At 38.0% G+C, this 17,822-nt stretch overlaps 3 protein-coding genes across 6 annotated transcripts; 2 read left to right on the top strand and 1 right to left on the bottom strand.

Moving 5' to 3' along the window:
* Positions 1–5: 5 nt before the first annotated feature.
* Positions 6–6,367, bottom strand: LOC137959291 (nucleolar GTP-binding protein 1-like). Of its 2 annotated transcripts, none has more exons than XM_068806694.1 (2): positions 5,953–6,367; positions 6–2,321 (listed from the first exon to the last, which is right to left on the bottom strand). In XM_068806694.1, the coding sequence occupies exon 2, from the start codon at positions 2,307–2,309 to the stop codon at positions 285–287; it is 2,025 nt and encodes a 674-aa protein (XP_068662795.1). In that variant the 5' UTR covers positions 2,310–2,321; positions 5,953–6,367; the 3' UTR covers positions 6–284. The 2 variants fall into 2 exon arrangements, with proteins under 2 accessions (XP_068662795.1, XP_068662794.1); XM_068806693.1 differs by having other exon boundaries at positions 6–2,352.
* A 1,314-nt stretch (positions 6,368–7,681) lies between these two features.
* LOC137960109 (uncharacterized) lies at positions 7,682–12,918 on the top strand. 2 transcript variants are annotated; one of them, XM_068807597.1, is made up of 8 exons: positions 7,682–7,960; positions 9,062–9,217; positions 9,876–9,946; positions 10,024–10,097; positions 10,192–10,659; positions 10,761–10,851; positions 12,343–12,430; positions 12,607–12,918. In XM_068807597.1, the coding sequence occupies exons 2-7, from the start codon at positions 9,076–9,078 to the stop codon at positions 12,427–12,429; spliced, it is 933 nt and encodes a 310-aa protein (XP_068663698.1). In that variant the 5' UTR covers positions 7,682–7,960; positions 9,062–9,075; the 3' UTR covers position 12,430; positions 12,607–12,918. The 2 variants fall into 2 exon arrangements, with proteins under 2 accessions (XP_068663698.1, XP_068663696.1); XM_068807595.1 differs by lacking the exon at positions 12,607–12,918 and having other exon boundaries at positions 12,343–12,598.
* Positions 12,919–13,633: 715 nt separating this feature from the next.
* On the top strand, positions 13,634–17,700 carry LOC137958636 (protein ABSCISIC ACID-INSENSITIVE 5-like). Of its 2 annotated transcripts, none has more exons than XM_068805715.1 (5): positions 13,634–13,769; positions 15,158–16,358; positions 17,036–17,107; positions 17,197–17,226; positions 17,353–17,700. In XM_068805715.1, the coding sequence occupies exons 2-5, from the start codon at positions 15,363–15,365 to the stop codon at positions 17,440–17,442; spliced, it is 1,188 nt and encodes a 395-aa protein (XP_068661816.1). In that variant the 5' UTR covers positions 13,634–13,769; positions 15,158–15,362; the 3' UTR covers positions 17,443–17,700. The 2 variants fall into 2 exon arrangements, with proteins under 2 accessions (XP_068661816.1, XP_068661817.1); XM_068805716.1 differs by lacking the exon at positions 13,634–13,769 and adding an exon at positions 13,923–14,048.
* The last annotated feature ends 122 nt before the right edge of the window (positions 17,701–17,822 follow it).

Here is a 17,822-nt window from a genome sequence, read left to right on the forward strand (position 1 = left end):
ATTCGATAATGGGAAGTGAAAAAAAATCAGTCAAATCTGTTACCTACTGTTTGATAACTGTAAGCAGAAATAGGAGAATGAAAATACAAAAAATCAAATGGATTCAGCTACTCACTCCTACCTAGCAACAATCAGCCTGCACAGAAGCTGATGAAACAACATGAAAACATTCGCCAAGTAAACACCAATAAAACAACTCACTCCATATGGTTCCAGCAAAACTGTAAATGCACGACTGGACGGAACACAACAGTCGGACACAACCGATGATATTTCTAAAGAAATCAACGCCGGGTGGTTTTTCCGTTTGACCGCTTTCCAGAGAACAAATGCTTTGGCTTCAGAGTAGGAATGACTCTATCAGCTTCTCCCTTCCTAGCATCCTTATTTCTCTTATTAAATGATTGCTTACCAAGTTTAAAAGCCTTTATTTTTTGCGCAGAGTCCTTATATCCCTCCCCAGGGACAACTTCACCTGGAGGCCGAGATCGTGACCTTGAACGTGGCATAGAAATTGATCTTGACCGCATCCTCATCTTCTTATTAGATTGGTCATTATCAATATCCATCGACTCAACGTCATCCCTCCTAACAGGAGATCTCTCTCTCTTTCTACCCCTGGAGACAGACCGGGCCCGACCAACTGCAGCAGAGGGGTCCAACCCCAACGAAGATAGTTGCCTACCCATTCTTTTAGATGTGTACTTCCGGTCTTTATCAAATTTCCTTGGTATAGTTGGCCGGCTTTCAGCAGTGCTTTTCTTGATTCTATGTTCTTGAATGAGCAGACTCTTCTTCTTTCTAATCTCAGCCAACGCTTCCAGCTCCTCTGGACCGAGTTCTGTACCATCCATCACAAAATCTTCCTCTGCATCCTCTTCCTGTCGAAGCCCTTCATCCTGCTCCAGCTCCTCAAGTCTCTGAAGTATATCTGGATCAACAAAATCATAAACGTTGTGCCCATCCAAAATTTCTGGCATAACATCCTCCTTCCATTCCTCATTTGCCATGATGTAGTGTTTCCTGAGACTGGCAGAGTACACTCCAGCTCCACCATTTTCCTCCTCCAAATCCTTTTCCAACTTCCTCTTCTCCTTCTCAATCTTCTGTTCTCTGGCATCCAGGACAGCCTGAGGAATACATGGAGGCCGTTCCTTCCCATCCCGGGGCTTTGGAATTGCAACATGAAACCGATTTAGACAGTCGTTGATCTTCTTGGATTTCATCTTTATGTCAACCCTTTGGTTCAACAACCTCTCACAGGCAGCATTTTTCACAGCAATTACACCTTCTTCAGTCAAGGTGCTCATGGACAAAAGAACCCCAGCATCATCAGGCCCACCCCCTTGACCTATCACAGTCTTTGCAGCTTCTGCCTTCATATCTGAAACTAATTTCATGTCTTCCTCAGAGAGACCATCCAATGGCTGCAAATCAATCTTGCTACAAACTATAATGAGTGGTTTATTCATGAAAAGTGATTTGATGCTGTGAAAAAGAGCGGCCTGTTGAGTAATACTGTAGCCACAAGAACCTGAGACATCCAAAAAAAACAAAATTGCTGCTCTGAGATGAGCCAAAGCTGTAATGCTGCACATTTCTATAATGTTTCTGTCCTCGAATGGTCGATCCAAGATTCCAGGTGTGTCAATAACTTGGTACCTTAAATAGTTGTAATCAGTATGACCCACAAAAAGTGATTTTGTGGTGAAAGCATATGGTTGGACGTCCACATCAGCTCTTGTGATCTTATTGATGAAAGAGCTCTTACCCACATTTGGATAGCCACAGATCAGGATAGTTCTTGTGTTTGGGTCAATAGAGGGCAGCCTAGCCATGTGTTGTCTAATCTGCTCAAGGTATGCCAAACTGGGGCCAATGCGCTTTACTACTGTGCACATACGGCCAAGAGCAGCAACTTTTAGGCACTTGCATCTGTAAAGTGAATCCCCATATTTTAAGAGCCTAACATAGTCCTTGGCTATTTTTACAATGATGTTTCTGGCAGTGTTGATCTGACCAAGGGCAAGTTTATAGTGGTCCTTGTTGTAGAGAACGTGGAGGAGGTCACCATAAAATGGGTGGATATTATCCAGTCGAGGGAATTCTTCAATAATTAAGGAAAGCTTTTCATGGAAATTCTGTTGAGTGAATTTCACCTTTCTCATGTAGAATTGGCGGAGGCGGGAGATAGCATAGCCTTTGTGAACAACAGTTGGGGTCTGACGTTGGGTGCGAGAGAGGATAATATCAACAAAGTCCTTGCCAGAAGGAACCACAGTGATCTTCTTGAAGTTGTATTGCACCATCTTAAATGGGTTCTGTCACCAGTAATAAGTATTAAACAAATATCTGAAAGATGACAAAAATAAATGCATCATACAAAACTGAAGACACTTTGGCTTTTACCATGATGAAAAACAGAAGTTAAACTGCAAGAATAGCTGAAGGAGAATGCAAAAAAAGCATGCACAAAAAAGAACAAGTAACAGAGAAAAACCAAGAATTCTATCTTCCCACGAAACTAGACAAATAAAAAAAAACTTGAAAAACATAACAGTAACTCAATTGGAAGACATCAAAAGAAGAATACACATCAAGAATTGAACTTAATCTATACATTAAATGGACTGAACCAAGACTAACTGGTACCTGGATGGCACGCTCCAGATTAAGCATTTTACTAAGGTAATCAACCCACCCAATTTTTTATTTTTTATTTATTTAAAAGAAACCTGTCAAACTGCACCTAGTGAAAGACTGGTTCAAAAAAAAGAAAGACTGGAGTTTCAGTTTCACAGTATAAATTGTGCATGTTATGTTATGAAAGAATTTGAGCAAGTAGTACTATCCAATATTACGATAATATGCGTAAAATGCCAACCTTACCATCTACAAAGTCCATAACATAAAGAGCTACATCAGATTCTAAAGCATAAATCATTTACTTCATCTCGATGCCAATATTTTAGGATGAATGCTTAAGAATAAAAAAATATTTGAGGTGCACCTGTTTTGCTATGTTAATTGCCTAAGAGTCTGTTTACTTTTAAGATTGTTTACTTTTAAGAGAAAACTTAATCGTATGAATTGTTTGGAAAGGAGAATTAGAAATATGTGGCAATTTAAATTTATCATAAATCTATAATAATAATATCAATGAATTTTTACTATAAATATTTTCTGGAGTAATCTGTGTATAATATAATTTATTTTGATATAGGACAAACTATAAATTTAAAATAAATAATATAATATTAATATATTTTAATATGATAATATCATCTTCAATTTTTTATTTATCGTATTAATCTAAAAAATCTAGGAAATTGAAAAACTGAACCTAACATGTCATAAGCCCAACAAGTGATAAAGTTGAAATTAGAAAGCAAGCATAGAAACATATCACTATGAACAATCAATAAGTAATTAAATATAATTCATTTTTATTTAGTTAAAATTTTATTTTTTGAAATTATGATTTATTCATATATATATTACTTTCGTATTACATATCATATACAATAATTATGTTTTATTTATTTATAGTTATCTTTCATTTATAAATAATATAAAATTACTACAAATTAAATTTATAAATTAATAAAATCGTTTATAAAATTTAATATGAATAAAGATTTATGTACCTGATAGCAGTAGCACATATTATTTTTGTTATTTTAAAATCTATGCCATCTAGTTAATTCCCAAAAATGGTAAAATTAGGTTATTTTACCTATAACAGTAACTGTCAAGCTAAGGTTGTGTCAGCAGTTCCACAGAGTCTGAAGTAAACATGGTGTCTATTGAGCCATACTCTAGGATCTGGTTCCTTTTTAATGAATCAGAAGTCACACAAAATATAGCAAATGTATACCATCTCATGCGGGAAAAAGAACAGAAACGACAACTCTGTACTTCTTCTAGGAAAGGACGAGCTTTAATGTTTGGAGCTTTATGAGAAAAGCAAGCGAGTAGCTTTCTGCTATTCACTCGATGCTCCATGCATAGCCACATCGAAAGTAAAAAAATAAAAAAAGAACACAAATAAGAACAAGAGGTATGCAGCCATTAATACCATAAACTGCAACAAATAGTTTCATGGACTTCTCTAGCCAACCCATGGTAACAGTATTGAATCAAGTTTAGATATAGCAATCATACAAGAACTTTAGTTACACTTCTTTGATTATTTAACTAAGTAAATTTCTTAAATGCTCTATTTTACAATTTAGATTACAAGCTGGTAGTTATTGTCTATATATTTCTGTGCCTCATTGTGGACCAATCGACATGACGCTAAAGTAAGAATTGCTTGAACTAGAAAATAATATTCAGTTCAACCAAATTTGTAGAAAATGGCTTCAAGTTTCACATTATTGAGGAAATTGTATGGTAATAAATCACATAGGTAAGATAGAAAAAAGCCAAGAGTGCTGAACGGAAACAGAATACTAATATTTAAGCTGAAGTATTTGGATAAATTGTGGGGAGACTTTAGAAACAATTTTTCAAGCCATTACCAAAGCTCCTTGGCAATCAGTATCAGGTACCCGACAATGAGATACAAATATTATACAATCTTAAAAAAGAAAAAAAAAAGAGAAAGAGAAGGGTGAACCATCACTAATGAATTGAAAAAAACATCATTAAGAAACTTTTATTTTTTTTGAAAAAGATGGGTATAAATATAAACAAGAAAATAGAGAAATTACAAAGAGGAGAGCATTTCCCTGACAACCAGGGATTGTAGGGTAGCTCCGTTTTTAGCAAGCGCATCGGCTGCCGAATTGGCTGATCTCGGAATGTGAGACCAAATACAAGATAATAATGAGCAAATTTCAATAATCTCCCAAAAAATGTCCAATGGCCCTAAACCCTAAACATCATTAAGAAACTGAAGAAACAACAACTTCAATATTATAGATTGGGCTTAAGTAACAAAGACGTTTAGAAACTGCTTAGCAGAATATGCCTGTTTTCTCTAGTATCATAAATTGATCTTTCCGGCTTTCTTCAAGAAAAGAAAACTGTCTGATGTCTTACAGACAAAAAAGGGAAAATCGAACTTCCACGTTACAAAATGAGCTAGCAATAAAACATGGACAAAAAGCAGCTTTGTCTGCAGAAGATCGTAACAAATATTTAAAATATGGAACATAAAGTAAACACCGAATCAGAAGATTAATAATGTTAAAAATAAAAAGACACAGCCGATACTTAGTACATGTAATTTTGTAAACAGTACATGTAATTCTGTAAACAGTACCGGTAACTTCAACGACAAACTCCGACACCATTACCCGAGATGGTCCTCATGGAAAAAACTTTATCAAACAACTATTACCCATCACGGAAACAAAAACCAAAAATAAGAAAATACCATGTAGTGGATATTTATGACACCCGGATCTCCTCACCACATGGCAAAATTCATTCCATAACACTTCAAAAAATTTCAACAACATTCTAAAACATATTAAAATTAATCAAAACTATTTCTATTACAGATGCACTAAGCAATACAAAAAGACACACACATCAAGTCCAAATTCACCAAACACCCCTGGTAGAGCCCCATATGACTTCGCAGTCATTACGAACTGTACCTCGTCAATGACGGGGGTCGGGTTTTGTTGGCTAATGGACGCCGGTGTAAGCGACAGCCTTGTTTGAATTGGACTAAACACCACAAACTCTAAACCCTAGACCTTAAAACCCCTAAAAGCCCCAAACCCTAAACCGAGAAGCCTAATTTTTTTGAAAAAAAACTGAACCTTTAAATACCAAGCACTAAACCCTAACCTTAATCCCGAAATTAAACCCTATAAAGAAGAAGTTGAACTATAAATACCATAAACCCTATCCCTAAATCCCCAAATTACGCACAGAAATTAAAATTAAATCAAATACATCGCTAAATTAATCGGAAAAATTAGGGTTTAGGCTTACCTTCTGAAATTTGGGAAAAACCGAAGCCGAACGGTGAAATCGAAGCCAAATGGGGAAATCGAAGCCGAAACGAAGTAGAGTATAAGAAATCGACGCCGAAATGTCGAAAATCGAAGTCGAAATGGGGGAAATCGAACGAAATCGGGAGGTATTTTGGGGGAAAAGAGAGTAAAGACAGGGAGAAGGGAGTGCGAGGCCGAGAGGGAGGCTGAGAGGGAGAAGCGAGCGAGAGGGAGAGAGAGGGAGGCCGAGAGTACGTTCGCAGCGAGAGGGAGAAGGGAAAGGGAGGCCGAGAGGGCGAGCGAGTGCGAGGAAGAGAGGGAGGCCGAGAGGACGTTCACAGCGAGAGGGAGAAGGGAGAAGGGAGAAGGGAGAAGGGAGAAGCGAGTATGGTTAGGGTTTTGGGTTTAGGGTATTTAGAGTATGGTTAAGGTAGGGTTTAGAGTATTTAGAGAGAGTATTTTTTTTTTTTAAAAGCGTGGTCAAGGTAGGGTTAATAGAAGTTAGGGTTTAGGGGTTTAGAGTGAGGTTATAGGGTTATAGGGTTTAGGGTTTGGGGCTGTTAGGGGGTTTAGTTAAAAAGTTTATGGTTTAAGTTATGGAATTAGGGTTAGGGTTAAGGGTTTAGGGTTTAGGGTTTGGGGCTTTTAGGAGGGTTAGGGTAAAAAGTTTATGGTTTAGGTTATGGAATTAGGGTTAGGGTTTATGGTTTAGTGTTTAGGGGCTAATGGAGTATGGGTTTAGGGTTTAGGGGCTAATGGAAGATGAGTTTAGGGATTAAGAGTTCTTCGTCTGGCTTCTCCCTTCTCCCTCTCCCTCTCGCTCTCCCATTCTCTTAAGGTTTAGGGTGAGTTTAGTGTTTAGGGGCTAATGAATGCCTAAGGTGTTGGAATCTATGGTTGAAGTAATCGGGTACTGTAATTAGGATTTTTCGTTATGTGCTTTGTCATTGTTTGCAAAATTATTGTGTTTTTGTTTTTTGCTTCATTAATCTTCTGATTGAGTGGTTCACTTTATGTATCATATTTAAAATATTTGTTATAATCTTCTATAGACAAAGTTGTTTTTTACTAGTGTTTTATTGGTAGCTAATTTTGTAATGTGGAAGTTCGAATTTGCCTTTTTTGTCTATAAGATATCAAAATGTTATTTTTTCTTGAAAAAAAAAGCCAGAAAGGTCGAGTATTCCTAATACTAGAGAAAACAGGCATGTATTGCTTAAAAGTTTCTAAATGACTTTGTACTTAAGCCTGATCTTTCATTAGCTTGAAGCTCTTGTGTTCTTAAGTTTCTTAACGATGTCTGTGGAATTCAATAGTGTATCTTATTGATTGTTCATAGCCATATGTTTCTATGCTTGCTTGCTAATTTCAACTTTATCACTTATATAGCTTATGACATGTTAGGTTCAATTTTTCAATTTCCTAGATTTTTTAGATTAATACAATAAATAAATTATATTTATACACAAATTACTCCGAAAAAAATTATAGTAAAAATTTATTGATATTATTATAGATTTATGATAAATTTAAATTGCCACATATTTCTAATTCTCCTTTCCAAAAAATTCATACTATTGAGTCGACCCCTAGGCAATTAACATAGCAAAAGAGGTGCACCTCAACGTGACCCCAACTGTTGTTCACAAAGGCTATGCTATCGCCTGCCTCCGCATACTTTAATTATCTACGGACCCACATGAACGACGACCCTGATTCGTCTCACATTAGACGCAGCTCGGCGATCGGAAATCTGGAGGGGCAGCTTCTCGATGTTCTCAACAGAACGATAGGCGATCGTCCGACCGCAGGAGGAATCTATTGTCTGATGAAGGCAAAAGCATCAATTTGCAAGTTACCATTTCGTCAAGGAACGAAGAATCTCGCTTTATATCAGTCTGTGAAAGAGGAAGATAGATTTACAAGCTGTAAAGAATAAACATTGTGCGTTAGCGTCAAATTGACGGGTGAAAAGCTCGCCGCTTGGCCGTCCGCTTCAGAATATAGTAAGTAAATCTGTCCCTCATTTATTATTTAACGCCAATTCACTCTGGGATCTCCCCCGAATTTTGTCCTGTGTTTGAATCTCTAGTGCTCCTCTAGTCTCCGTGTGTTTCTCCTGGTGGCAAAGCTTGTGCGGCTGTGCTTGTTCTGTTTGTTTCTAATTACTGGTAAGGTACTGGTCTGGCATTGTATTTCGATGCTGATCTTTCGGTGTTTTGGCATATGAGCTAATAGGATTCCACTGTTCATTTGTGGGGATAAGAGGTTACTGGGCTTTTTGAGTGTCTCATTAGGTTTGAGTATAAAGAGAAACTTTAAAAAGAAAAAAGAAAGCTGCTAACTACGTAAAGCAGTCTTCTTCTTTAAAGGAGGTTATTTTGGTTTATGCTATTGTTCCAAGGGGAATTGAGCAGAGCAGAGCAGTTGTTGACCTTAGGCTATAGATGCAAAATCTCTTATGTTGAGCTTGGGCCAACCAGTATCATATCATAGGCTTTAGTACGAAATATAGAAGAAGGCGCCATTTTCAAAGTTTTCAGTGGATGTTTGTGACACATTCTTCTAAAGCTCTTAGAGGAGATATATTCTTTGTACATTAAGCTGTTGCAAGTGGTGGTAGGGCTTACTTGTTTCAGGGTCTTGATTGGTTGTATGCATCTTGGTTGGGAAATTCAAGGTTTATGCCATGTCGTCGTTTTCCGTACTGACATTGCATATCTGTTCTATTTAGGAGTTGAGTAACGAGGACCTGTAATGATAGATATTTGTAGGTGTTTCACATGGATACTACTTACTATTGCTCTGGTGACTGATCTGCTTGATCATCAGATTCAAGCAAAGGCACCATTTACTCTAACAGATAAGAGCAGCTCAAAAGTATCAAGATTGAAACATTACACCTTAGCCTTTTGCCAACTGAGCCCACATTGCTGTCACCCTTTGTCAAAACAAAGCTAAAACAGAAATAGCATAAAAAGTAACCTAAGCAATGTGTCATATTCTGTAACTTTTTTTTTTCCTATCAGTAACTATTTTTCTGTTGCAGTTATCAATGGTTTTAGCTATTTCCACTTTCATTTGTTATTTCCTTCCAAATTTTGCAGATTGGGGGAAAAAGATGGCTGATAAGGCAAGCCGAGCTATAGTCTTATATGCTGATGGATTTGTGCCTCTCATATCTGTTTCTCATTTCCATCTTCATATCCTTGCATCCCGTGCCTCATGCAGCTTCTTGTCTCTTAGAGATACTCCTGGTTCAGGTATCTTGCAAGCTTCCTTTACCTCAGTTTATGCTAGGAAATTTTGATGGTGGTTTTGTCTTCCAGGAAATTATGATGATTATTTTTAGCTTTCAAATTTGTTATTTGATCATCTTGAAAAGGATGCTAGTTGAGAGAACCATTTATTTTGATTAGAGTTTCACCAAGAACCTTAGGTATTTGGACATTAAATTAACCATTTGAGAAACCTGGAAGAAGTTGTTTATAGCTTCTTCTTCTTTTTTTTCTGAAAAAATATGCTTTCAAACTTTTTTTTTGGATCTCAAACTTTGGTCATTGGCAACTTTAACTTTCTTTATTTTTTAGCTTTCAAAAATTTATGAGAGTTTTGTAAGATTTTCTAGTACTTTACTTTTCAAAAGTGCTATCTGGTTTTACTTAGAACTGTGATGTGAATCTGTGCTTATGTTAAGTGTGCTAGAAAATTCTTAAATTTGAAATTTGATTATATCTATTGTATTGTTTGGAATGAGGGAATGGTGTTTATAATATTTCGTGGTCTTGATTTCATTGCTTGAGCATGATAATGTATCATACATACTATCCCTTTCTCAGTTCATTTTCATTATATTACTGCAATAGGGTGAATTTTTTAAGTGGATATATTACTTTTAATTTACGTGGATTTGAATTGCAGGAAAAGAGGAAGAAAGAGTGCTGAGAGAACTAGCGCAGTTACTGGATGTACATGATACTTATTTTCCAAGTGTAAGTTCATCAACTTCTTTTATCCTTCATTAAATTATTGCTTCATGATATATAACCAATCCCGTATGATCTTTCAGAAGGAAGAGCTTGTTGATTTAGATGCCCATATACAGTCCCAAGCAGATGTAAAATTGCCAACCATATCAGAAAGGTATAGACTTTGTCCAGTGCCATGTGAATTTTTACGCATATGAACATTATCTGTCTAATTTGTATGAAGCCTAGTTTCCAAAAACAATTTTCAGGTTCATGGGAATGAAGGCTGCTATTCTTACAACTTGCCCTGAGGTCGAACTCTTTGGAAGAAAACTTGGGTTTGGTGTCTTGAGTTTTGATCAGTTGATGGATTTACCAAATGCTTTCTCTGCAGCTACTGAATTAATGCAAGTTTTAGGATTTTCTGGTGGCAAAGTATTAGAAAAAGGTGAATATGATTTAGTCCTTGTGCATGTAAGAACCAGTGAAAATGCAAAGGATCAACTTGACTGGTTGAATGCATTGGTTGGTGGGATAATGCAAATTGCTGAACCTGGGTCAGAGGTTGCTTCTCGTTTACACCTATCACTGGTGATGAGCTTTGGATCCGTTTCCGAGACTGAAAATCAATGTTCTTTGTGTACTCTCCCTCAAAAGCATACAAATTTCGCTCTCTCTCAGCTTTTTCCTTGTCAAAGTTATTCCATGAAAGGAGGACATTTACTAAATAATATTAGGTATGTTGAAAGTAATTCACCTATGAATTTCTGGTTGTGCTATTTCCCCTTCTAGCTATCACAGACCTCAAAGAAAGCTCTGATATATTTATGGGCAACAGGCATCATCACCCTATGCTAATTGCTCAGTGGCAAGAAGCAGTAACACGCAAGGATATGGTTGAAACTTTTTCCTTTGAAGACTTTGAAGAGGTATGCACCATTGAAACCCTAAATTGAATTTTCTCTTATTTTCACTTTTGGTATCATTTTTTGGTGGTAAATTTATGCTGTTTATGGTTTATTGATGAACAAGAGAGTCTGACATATTATGAAAAAGATAAAACAATTCAATGGTAGCAAACATATCTTTAACGAGTCCAACTGATAAGTTTTAAAAATCTTTGAAAGAATATTGTCTCAATAAAGATAGTAAGAATTGGGCTGTAAAAGGACTGGATCCAAATTGGATATAGCAAGATCTAGATCCAATCCGATTAGATATACCCGTAATCTGAAAATAAATACAGGTATTGAAAAACCAGATACTTGAATCCGATTTCATCGGGTAATATCCAGATTCAGATATTCCAGATACTATCTGAATCCGGAAACCTTAAATAAGAGAAAAATAAAACAGTAAAAAAAGAGCTATATACAACTACGTTAAATATTTATATTTATAAAATCTTAAAATAAATAACTGCACTTAAGAATTTTATTTCAAGTATTACAATATTGTCACACATTTCTTGTTTGTCCATTCATTTTTAAAAAATATTTAACATAAAAATCATTGTATACAATTATAAAATTTGAACAGATTAGGGACTCACATATTCACCGGATTTGGATCTCTTAGTTCCAGTTATAATCCGAAAGTGAGTAGGATATCATGTCAGATATCCAATTCAGTTCCATTGGAATCAGATTTTGGATATTATCTGAAATTTCGGATCTGAATTTGGATCGGATCTGGATGTTTTCCGGATCAGTTTACAGCCCTAAGTAGGAATATCAGTAGTCAATAAAATTGGATATAGGAGTTCTAGAGAGCAAAAAATTGCATTGTTATTGTATCACCCTCTCTAGCAAGAGAGTACATTGTGGTTGTTCCCAAAACATGTGAGATCTCTCTTCCTTTAATTGTTCACAAGAATAAGAATAAGTGAGATGATGCTTCAAACAAACACCGGGTATTGCTATCTTTCTTACTAAACAAAAAGCATGCGATTTTTTTGTATGTTTCTTTTGATCTCTACCAACAGCAGAGACCCATGTTTATAGGTTTTCTTTTTCCCCATTATTATCAGCAATCGGACCTCTCTCTACAATGTTGGTTATTTGGTTAGATCAGCTGCCAACCAATAAAATGAGAAGACTTCTATGATTCATTCACTTTAATTTGTCATATAATATATACTTTGAGAAAACCATATCAGAATTTATTAAGAACTCGCTAAGATGTCCCTATTGGTCTTTTTATCTCATTTCTCTGCATGCAAACATGAGTCGGATCAATTATCCTAATCCCAGAAGCCCTTCTCCAAAAGAGTGTCAACATGGCCAAGTTGCAGGTTGACCCACCTGACTGCAACACCATGATTTTATACTTTCCACTCACAGCTAGAGACAAAGGTCTTCATAAAGGGTGTTCGCATAATGATTTATTTATTTATTATTATTATTTTTTTCTGTATGCAGCATGGCGGTAACCTCTCTATACTTGCTGACCGGTTCTTGCATGAGATTGCCTTCAAACTCTGGAAGACTCCCAAGTATGGGGCATGAGGTAATTGTATCTTTGACGCCAATGGTTTGGACTGCAAGTCTTTGAGAGGAATAAAGCTAGTAACAGGAGTTGTGCTTCTCCTGTAAGAAAACTGCTGATGTTATTTGTTGAATAGAACAGTTTTTCTTTGCATTTGACATTTAGGGTAATTTCTGAAGAACAGTTTTTGTGTACAGTTAGTTTGCTTATGACCTCTCTATCCTCAAGGAAAAGGTCCGTTCGAGCCCTTGAGCATATATTCGATTTTTCTTCATCAGTCACTTTGCTCTTTCACAAATGATTCTGGGCAGAACACAAGAATCCATTTGCGAAAGAGTAGACCGGCGGTAATCTCTCTCGTCTTTTTCTTTTCACGCTCTCTTTTTTCATTCTAGGGAAAACTTGTCATGTAAGGAACGGAAGGTTACCATCTTTCCCTCTCCTTTTCTTTTGTATAGCTCTATTAGTAGAGTCTACAACCGTTTGTTAATGAGATAATAAACCAAGTAAACAATGTTGATAATCAGTAAATATACAATTGATGTATAAAAAATGTTTATAATATGATTTATATTCTTTGAGACCAAAATGCATCAATTTATAATCTATTGGATTATGATTATATATAATATAATGATTTACTATACAAAAAATATCTGTATTTTTTAATTTTCATCTCAATTAAAGACATTTTTTAAAATAAAATTATGTAAATTTGTAACGATGAATATTAGATTATATTATTCCAAAACTTTATTTATAATAAATTAATTTATTTTAGTTTAAAATATAATTTTTATATTATAATTAAATATAAAATACTAACTAGGCGGTCTGCACGTGCGGTAAAGCAGCCAAAACTCCAAAAGAATCGAAGCGACACGCGTTCAAGGTGGCAAGGCGCCCGGTCGCACTACACTTGACACATGGTTAACACGTGTCATCTGCGTGTATCTCTCGGACTCGAGGGGTGTCTTAAATTCCCCATAGTAGACCCCAGCCTGCAACGGGGCCCACATCCGAGGATAAAGACGGTGATCTGGAAAAACCGTATAAAGATTAAAGACAGGAGGCGCCGTGGACGGTGAACCAGTTCCATTGTCCTTGCCAGAAAAACCAAGAAAACCGCACAAAAAGAAATAAAAAAATAATGATTTTTTTTTTTTTTGTATAAAAAAGGAATAGAAATGAATAAACAAACCAGTGCCTAGTTTGCTTTTTCTCTCTTCTGCTTCTTAAAAGGCCGCTCTCCTCGCGTTGGCAAGCGTCCGGCCGTGGCGGTTAGAACAAATGTTATCTTCTTCGGCGACTGATGGAGGCGTTTCAGCTGTCTTAACTCCTGCGGTTGTTCCCTTCTCGAGTAAGTAAACGTGTAATAGTCTTACGATTTCAGGTATATGTGATGATTCTTGGTGTTGTTTAATCATTTCTTCATTTGCATTTTTTTCTCAACTCGATTTTTACTGGTGGAGCTCAATTTCCTGTTTTGCGGATTTTCCGTGAGGCTGCTTTGAAGAAGACGGAATCGTCTATGCAGCTTAGGAGAAGAGGATGTGAGTTTAGTTAGAGGACGATATTATTGAGGTTAACTGGTAGTGTCGTCTGATCCTCTTGTGTCATCAAAAGTCACTTGATTTAGGTATTCGTAGTTGCTTATGATTTTTTAATTTTTTTGGTTGAAATTCGGGTGCTTGATTAACTTCTATTACTTTTCATCGGAAATCCGCTATGCTTTTTTGCTTGTTTAAAGACGCATTGTTCTTTGTTTTTCTGCAGATTGGTGAACTGTTTTGAATGATTTCATGCTTTATGGTGGACTGAATGTTTTACTTTCCTTAAAAAAAAAATCGGTTTACACGACAGTTTTAGAATTTGCTCGCAGTGTTTTCTTTTTTTCGAGTTACCTGTTGTCGTGGTTCTGGTACCAAATTGTTTCTTGTTCTCATAATCATAAATCCTCTAGTTTGTAATGGACCTAGTGAAGGGATATTCACTTTTGCATAAAACACTTTTTTTTTTTCCAGAGGTTTACCTTCTGTAGCTGCAAGAGATCATGCACTCATGTCATCATGACTATCATTTATCTACAAAACGCAGCAAAGCTGTCTTCTAGACGAAAGAAGAAAGCAGCTTTTACTTTCAAAACAGATTTTCCATTTTCGGATTATGACAATGACGATGGCTGGTCTTCTTCCAACAGAGACGTCAGGCTCTAGATATGTGCGATTTCCTGCGGATAGTCCGCGCATGCTTTCCTTTCGTTTTCCCTGGTTTCTTGCCCACGCGTTGTTTTATGATGATGTAATCCGGTAAAACGTAAATTGCAGACTATTGAATTTTATGGTTAGTTTACCGGTTGTGTTAATTTTGATTTTTGTCTTTTATAAAAGAATTGTTTGAAATTTTTTACCTGGTTTTGATGTTTGATCTTACTAAGGGAGCTGTTCTTGTGTTCTAATAAATGTGCACATTATGGTTTAGTCTTGGAGATAGCAAGTAGTAAATTATGTCTCCACGATGGATCTTACTGAATAAAAAAAGAAAAGAAAGAGTATTCCGCTGGAGGACCACTGCGTGGATGGTTAACAAATTCAAAATGCGTAAAAGTTAAAAAAAAAAAAAAGACGAAGGCTATACTTTTGTTTTCTTTAGTTTTTTTTTCTTTTGCAGTACTTAACGGGTTGGCGTATATGTTCTGTTTAGCTTTCGCGAAACTCACCTCCTGTGCTTCCCATGTCTCTGTTGCAGAAAGAGAATCGCAGTTGGGAATATAAATAAACCGAGAGAAAGAAACAGAGAAGTTTAAATAAGGGAATCAGAGGAAAGTGGAAAAGAAAAAGAAAAAGAAAAAGAAAAAGAGTCCGTGGAGCAGTTTGTTCTCGCAACCTCTGGAAAGTTTTGAGGATCATACCAAATAGCTCTGGCGTCCGCGTCCGCTTCCGAGGCAGTGACAATGGCGGAAGCCGTCTCTCCGCAGGAAGAGCCGTCGAGACCTGGCGAAGAGGAGAGCAACTATCCTCTCTTCCGGCAGGCCTCCATTTACACCCTGACGCTGGACGAGTTCCAGCATACCGTCTGCGAACCGGGGAAGAACTTCGGCTCCATGAACATGGACGAGTTTCTCAACAACATTTGGACCGCCGAGGAGAATGCAAATGCAACCGGCTGTGATGGGGAGACCGGAGGACGCCATCGGGAAGCGGACAGTGGCAACCGCGCGGATTCAGACGGGCGGATCGCGAGACAATCGAGCTTATCCCATCAGGGCTCCCTCTCGGTCCCTGCCCCGCTCTGCCGCAAGACCGTCGAAGAGGTGTGGTCGGAAATCCAACGGGATCAGCATCAGGAGGAGCGACAGAGCAGCAGCGGCAATCTAGCGAATGATGAGGTATCCGAACACGCCCCCCGCCAACCCACCTTCGGGGAAATGACTCTAGAAGATTTCCTAATCAAGGCGGGTGTAGTTCGAGAAGGATGTGGGCCTTCCTCAACACAGCAAAAGTACGCTGCTTTCGGTAATGATCGCAACGAGGAGGCTAATTACGGACAGGGAATGAACCTGCGGTTTGCCGATCACCGGAGCTCCGGCTGCGGTGCAGCTGGATACCCAACGTACGTGCCGCCGCCGCCTCCTCTGCAGCAGCAGGGCGGCGGAAGCGGCGGTATAGTGGGGGAAGGGGGCAGTTATGTGGGAAACGGGAAGAGCAATGGGAGTGGTTTCGGAGGGGTGTGCTACGGAGGTAGACCGGCTGGTGGTAATGGCTACAAAGGGGCTATGGGCTCGCCGGTGAGCCCGCTGTCGTCAGACATCGGGCAAGCGGAGATGGGAGGGATGCGGAGCGGAAGGAAGCGGATATTCGACGGACCCATCGAGAAGGTGGTGGAGAGGCGGCAGCGGCGTATGATCAAGAACCGGGAGTCCGCCGCCCGGTCTCGCGCTAGAAAACAGGTGCGTGTCTTTTTGGTTTTACCCCGTCTTCAATGAACGATGACAACGTCGTCTGGGCAGTCGGGCTACTCCATTCACGGTCGCTTGAGAATTGTGAGTTAGCTGATTGTCAAGTCAGCCTTCCAAATTGTTACTGCAACCAAACAACCAACCAGTAACTCAAGTCATCTGTAATGATCAAATAATTCATTATGATTCACGTCCGAAGGACCATTGACCGAAAAGATTCTTTTTGTTTCTTCGTTAGGGGTCAAGTCAGAAGTTCTAAGCGTTCGTCTTTCTGGACCACGAGCAAGGTGTAATTTTGGGTAAAAGCACGTTTTTACACAATTAGGCGCCATTTACGAAGTTTGGCACTAACTCACTTCGTTGTCTGTTTTCGTAGTGATCCGGTTCGTCTCGTGCGAACCGAACCAGTATCTGAGTTATTCTGCAAGAGTTTTAATATTTACTTTTCATCTGTGACGGTGGGTGGCAAGAGGTGTTCAGGTCCTCTTCCGTTTTCTAGAAATCAAAGAAAAAGAAAAACATAAACAAAGTTTGGAAGAAAAAATGAGGTTTTCTAGGACTTTTGTTTCCTATGTTCAATGAAGATCACCTCAAATGTCACTGTTGTATGGTTTTTCTAATTGATCTATGCATATCTTTGTTTCTGAAAACGGGGATTCATCATGCAGGCCTATACTGTTGAATTGGAAGCGGAGCTGAACCACCTCAAGGAAGAGAACACCCAACTTAGAAGGGAAATGGTACGTTCCTAAAAGAAATACTTGGTGTCGCTCTTTTTTTTGTAAGTTTCATGACTGAAACATCTGTTGTTATCCCGGTGATATCTCAGGAGGAGCTTGTAGATAAGAGGAGACGGAGGGTATGTCACTAGTACACTTTCTTGTTTGCTCTTTTTTTTATGGGCAGAGTCTCTGCGGTCGTCTATCTCATCTCCTTCCGCTACTAACAATTAAAGCTAATGATGATCCTGTTTTTTTACAATCAGACGGAGGCGATGAAGAGAGTCCAGGAAGTTGCAAAAGAAGCAGAGCAGGCGAAGAAGAAGCTGAGGAGGGTGAAGAGCTGGCCGAGTTGAGTCCTCTGTAGATCTCATGGTTAGCTGAGGCTCCTTACCGGAGCGGATATGAGCAGATAAAAAAAGTACTAAACACATGGTATACTTTATTATACTAGTATGGCCAAGGGATATCTGTTTCTCCCTTTTGTTTTTCCCTGGCTGTACAAGCTGTACATGAGCTTTAGGTGGGGCTATACAGGAATGCTCTGGCCGGAGAATATGTGAATAAAAGTATTATATAAATGTTGTGAATAATGTAAGAGATTATATTATAAGTGCCAGCAGAAGCAACAGTTTGCATGAAATTAGAGTTTCTTCATTTTCCATTATAGCAATTGGTTCCATGTGGCCAATGGGCGTGAGACAATCTCACCTGATCCACTTCCTCTCTCTCTCTC

This window comes from Aristolochia californica, unplaced genomic scaffold, assembly GCF_029961685.1.
Source record: "Aristolochia californica isolate CCGP_79_NKW_82.1479 unplaced genomic scaffold, dmAriCali1.0.hap1 SCAF_3, whole genome shotgun sequence".
NCBI classification, from domain to species: Eukaryota; Viridiplantae; Streptophyta; class Magnoliopsida; order Piperales; family Aristolochiaceae; genus Aristolochia; species Aristolochia californica.

Bases quoted from the DNA above. Each gene is read 5' to 3' on its own strand.
- LOC137960109 (XM_068807597.1), top strand. From the start codon at position 9,076: ATGGCTGATAAGGCAAGCCGAGCTATAGTCTTATATGCTGATGGATTT. The intron at 10,098-10,191 runs GTATAGACTTTG...AACAATTTTCAG, and splicing joins TTGCCAACCATATCAGAAAG to GTTCATGGGAATGAAGGCTG. The intron at 10,660-10,760 runs GTATGTTGAAAG...TATGGGCAACAG, and splicing joins CATTTACTAAATAATATTAG to GCATCATCACCCTATGCTAA.
- LOC137958636 (XM_068805715.1), top strand. From the start codon at position 15,363: ATGGCGGAAGCCGTCTCTCCGCAGGAAGAGCCGTCGAGACCTGGCGAA. The intron at 17,108-17,196 runs GTACGTTCCTAA...GTGATATCTCAG, and splicing joins CCCAACTTAGAAGGGAAATG to GAGGAGCTTGTAGATAAGAG. The intron at 17,227-17,352 runs GTATGTCACTAG...TTTTACAATCAG, and splicing joins TAGATAAGAGGAGACGGAGG to ACGGAGGCGATGAAGAGAGT.
- LOC137959291 (XM_068806694.1), bottom strand. From the start codon at position 2,309: ATGGTGCAATACAACTTCAAGAAGATCACTGTGGTTCCTTCTGGCAAG.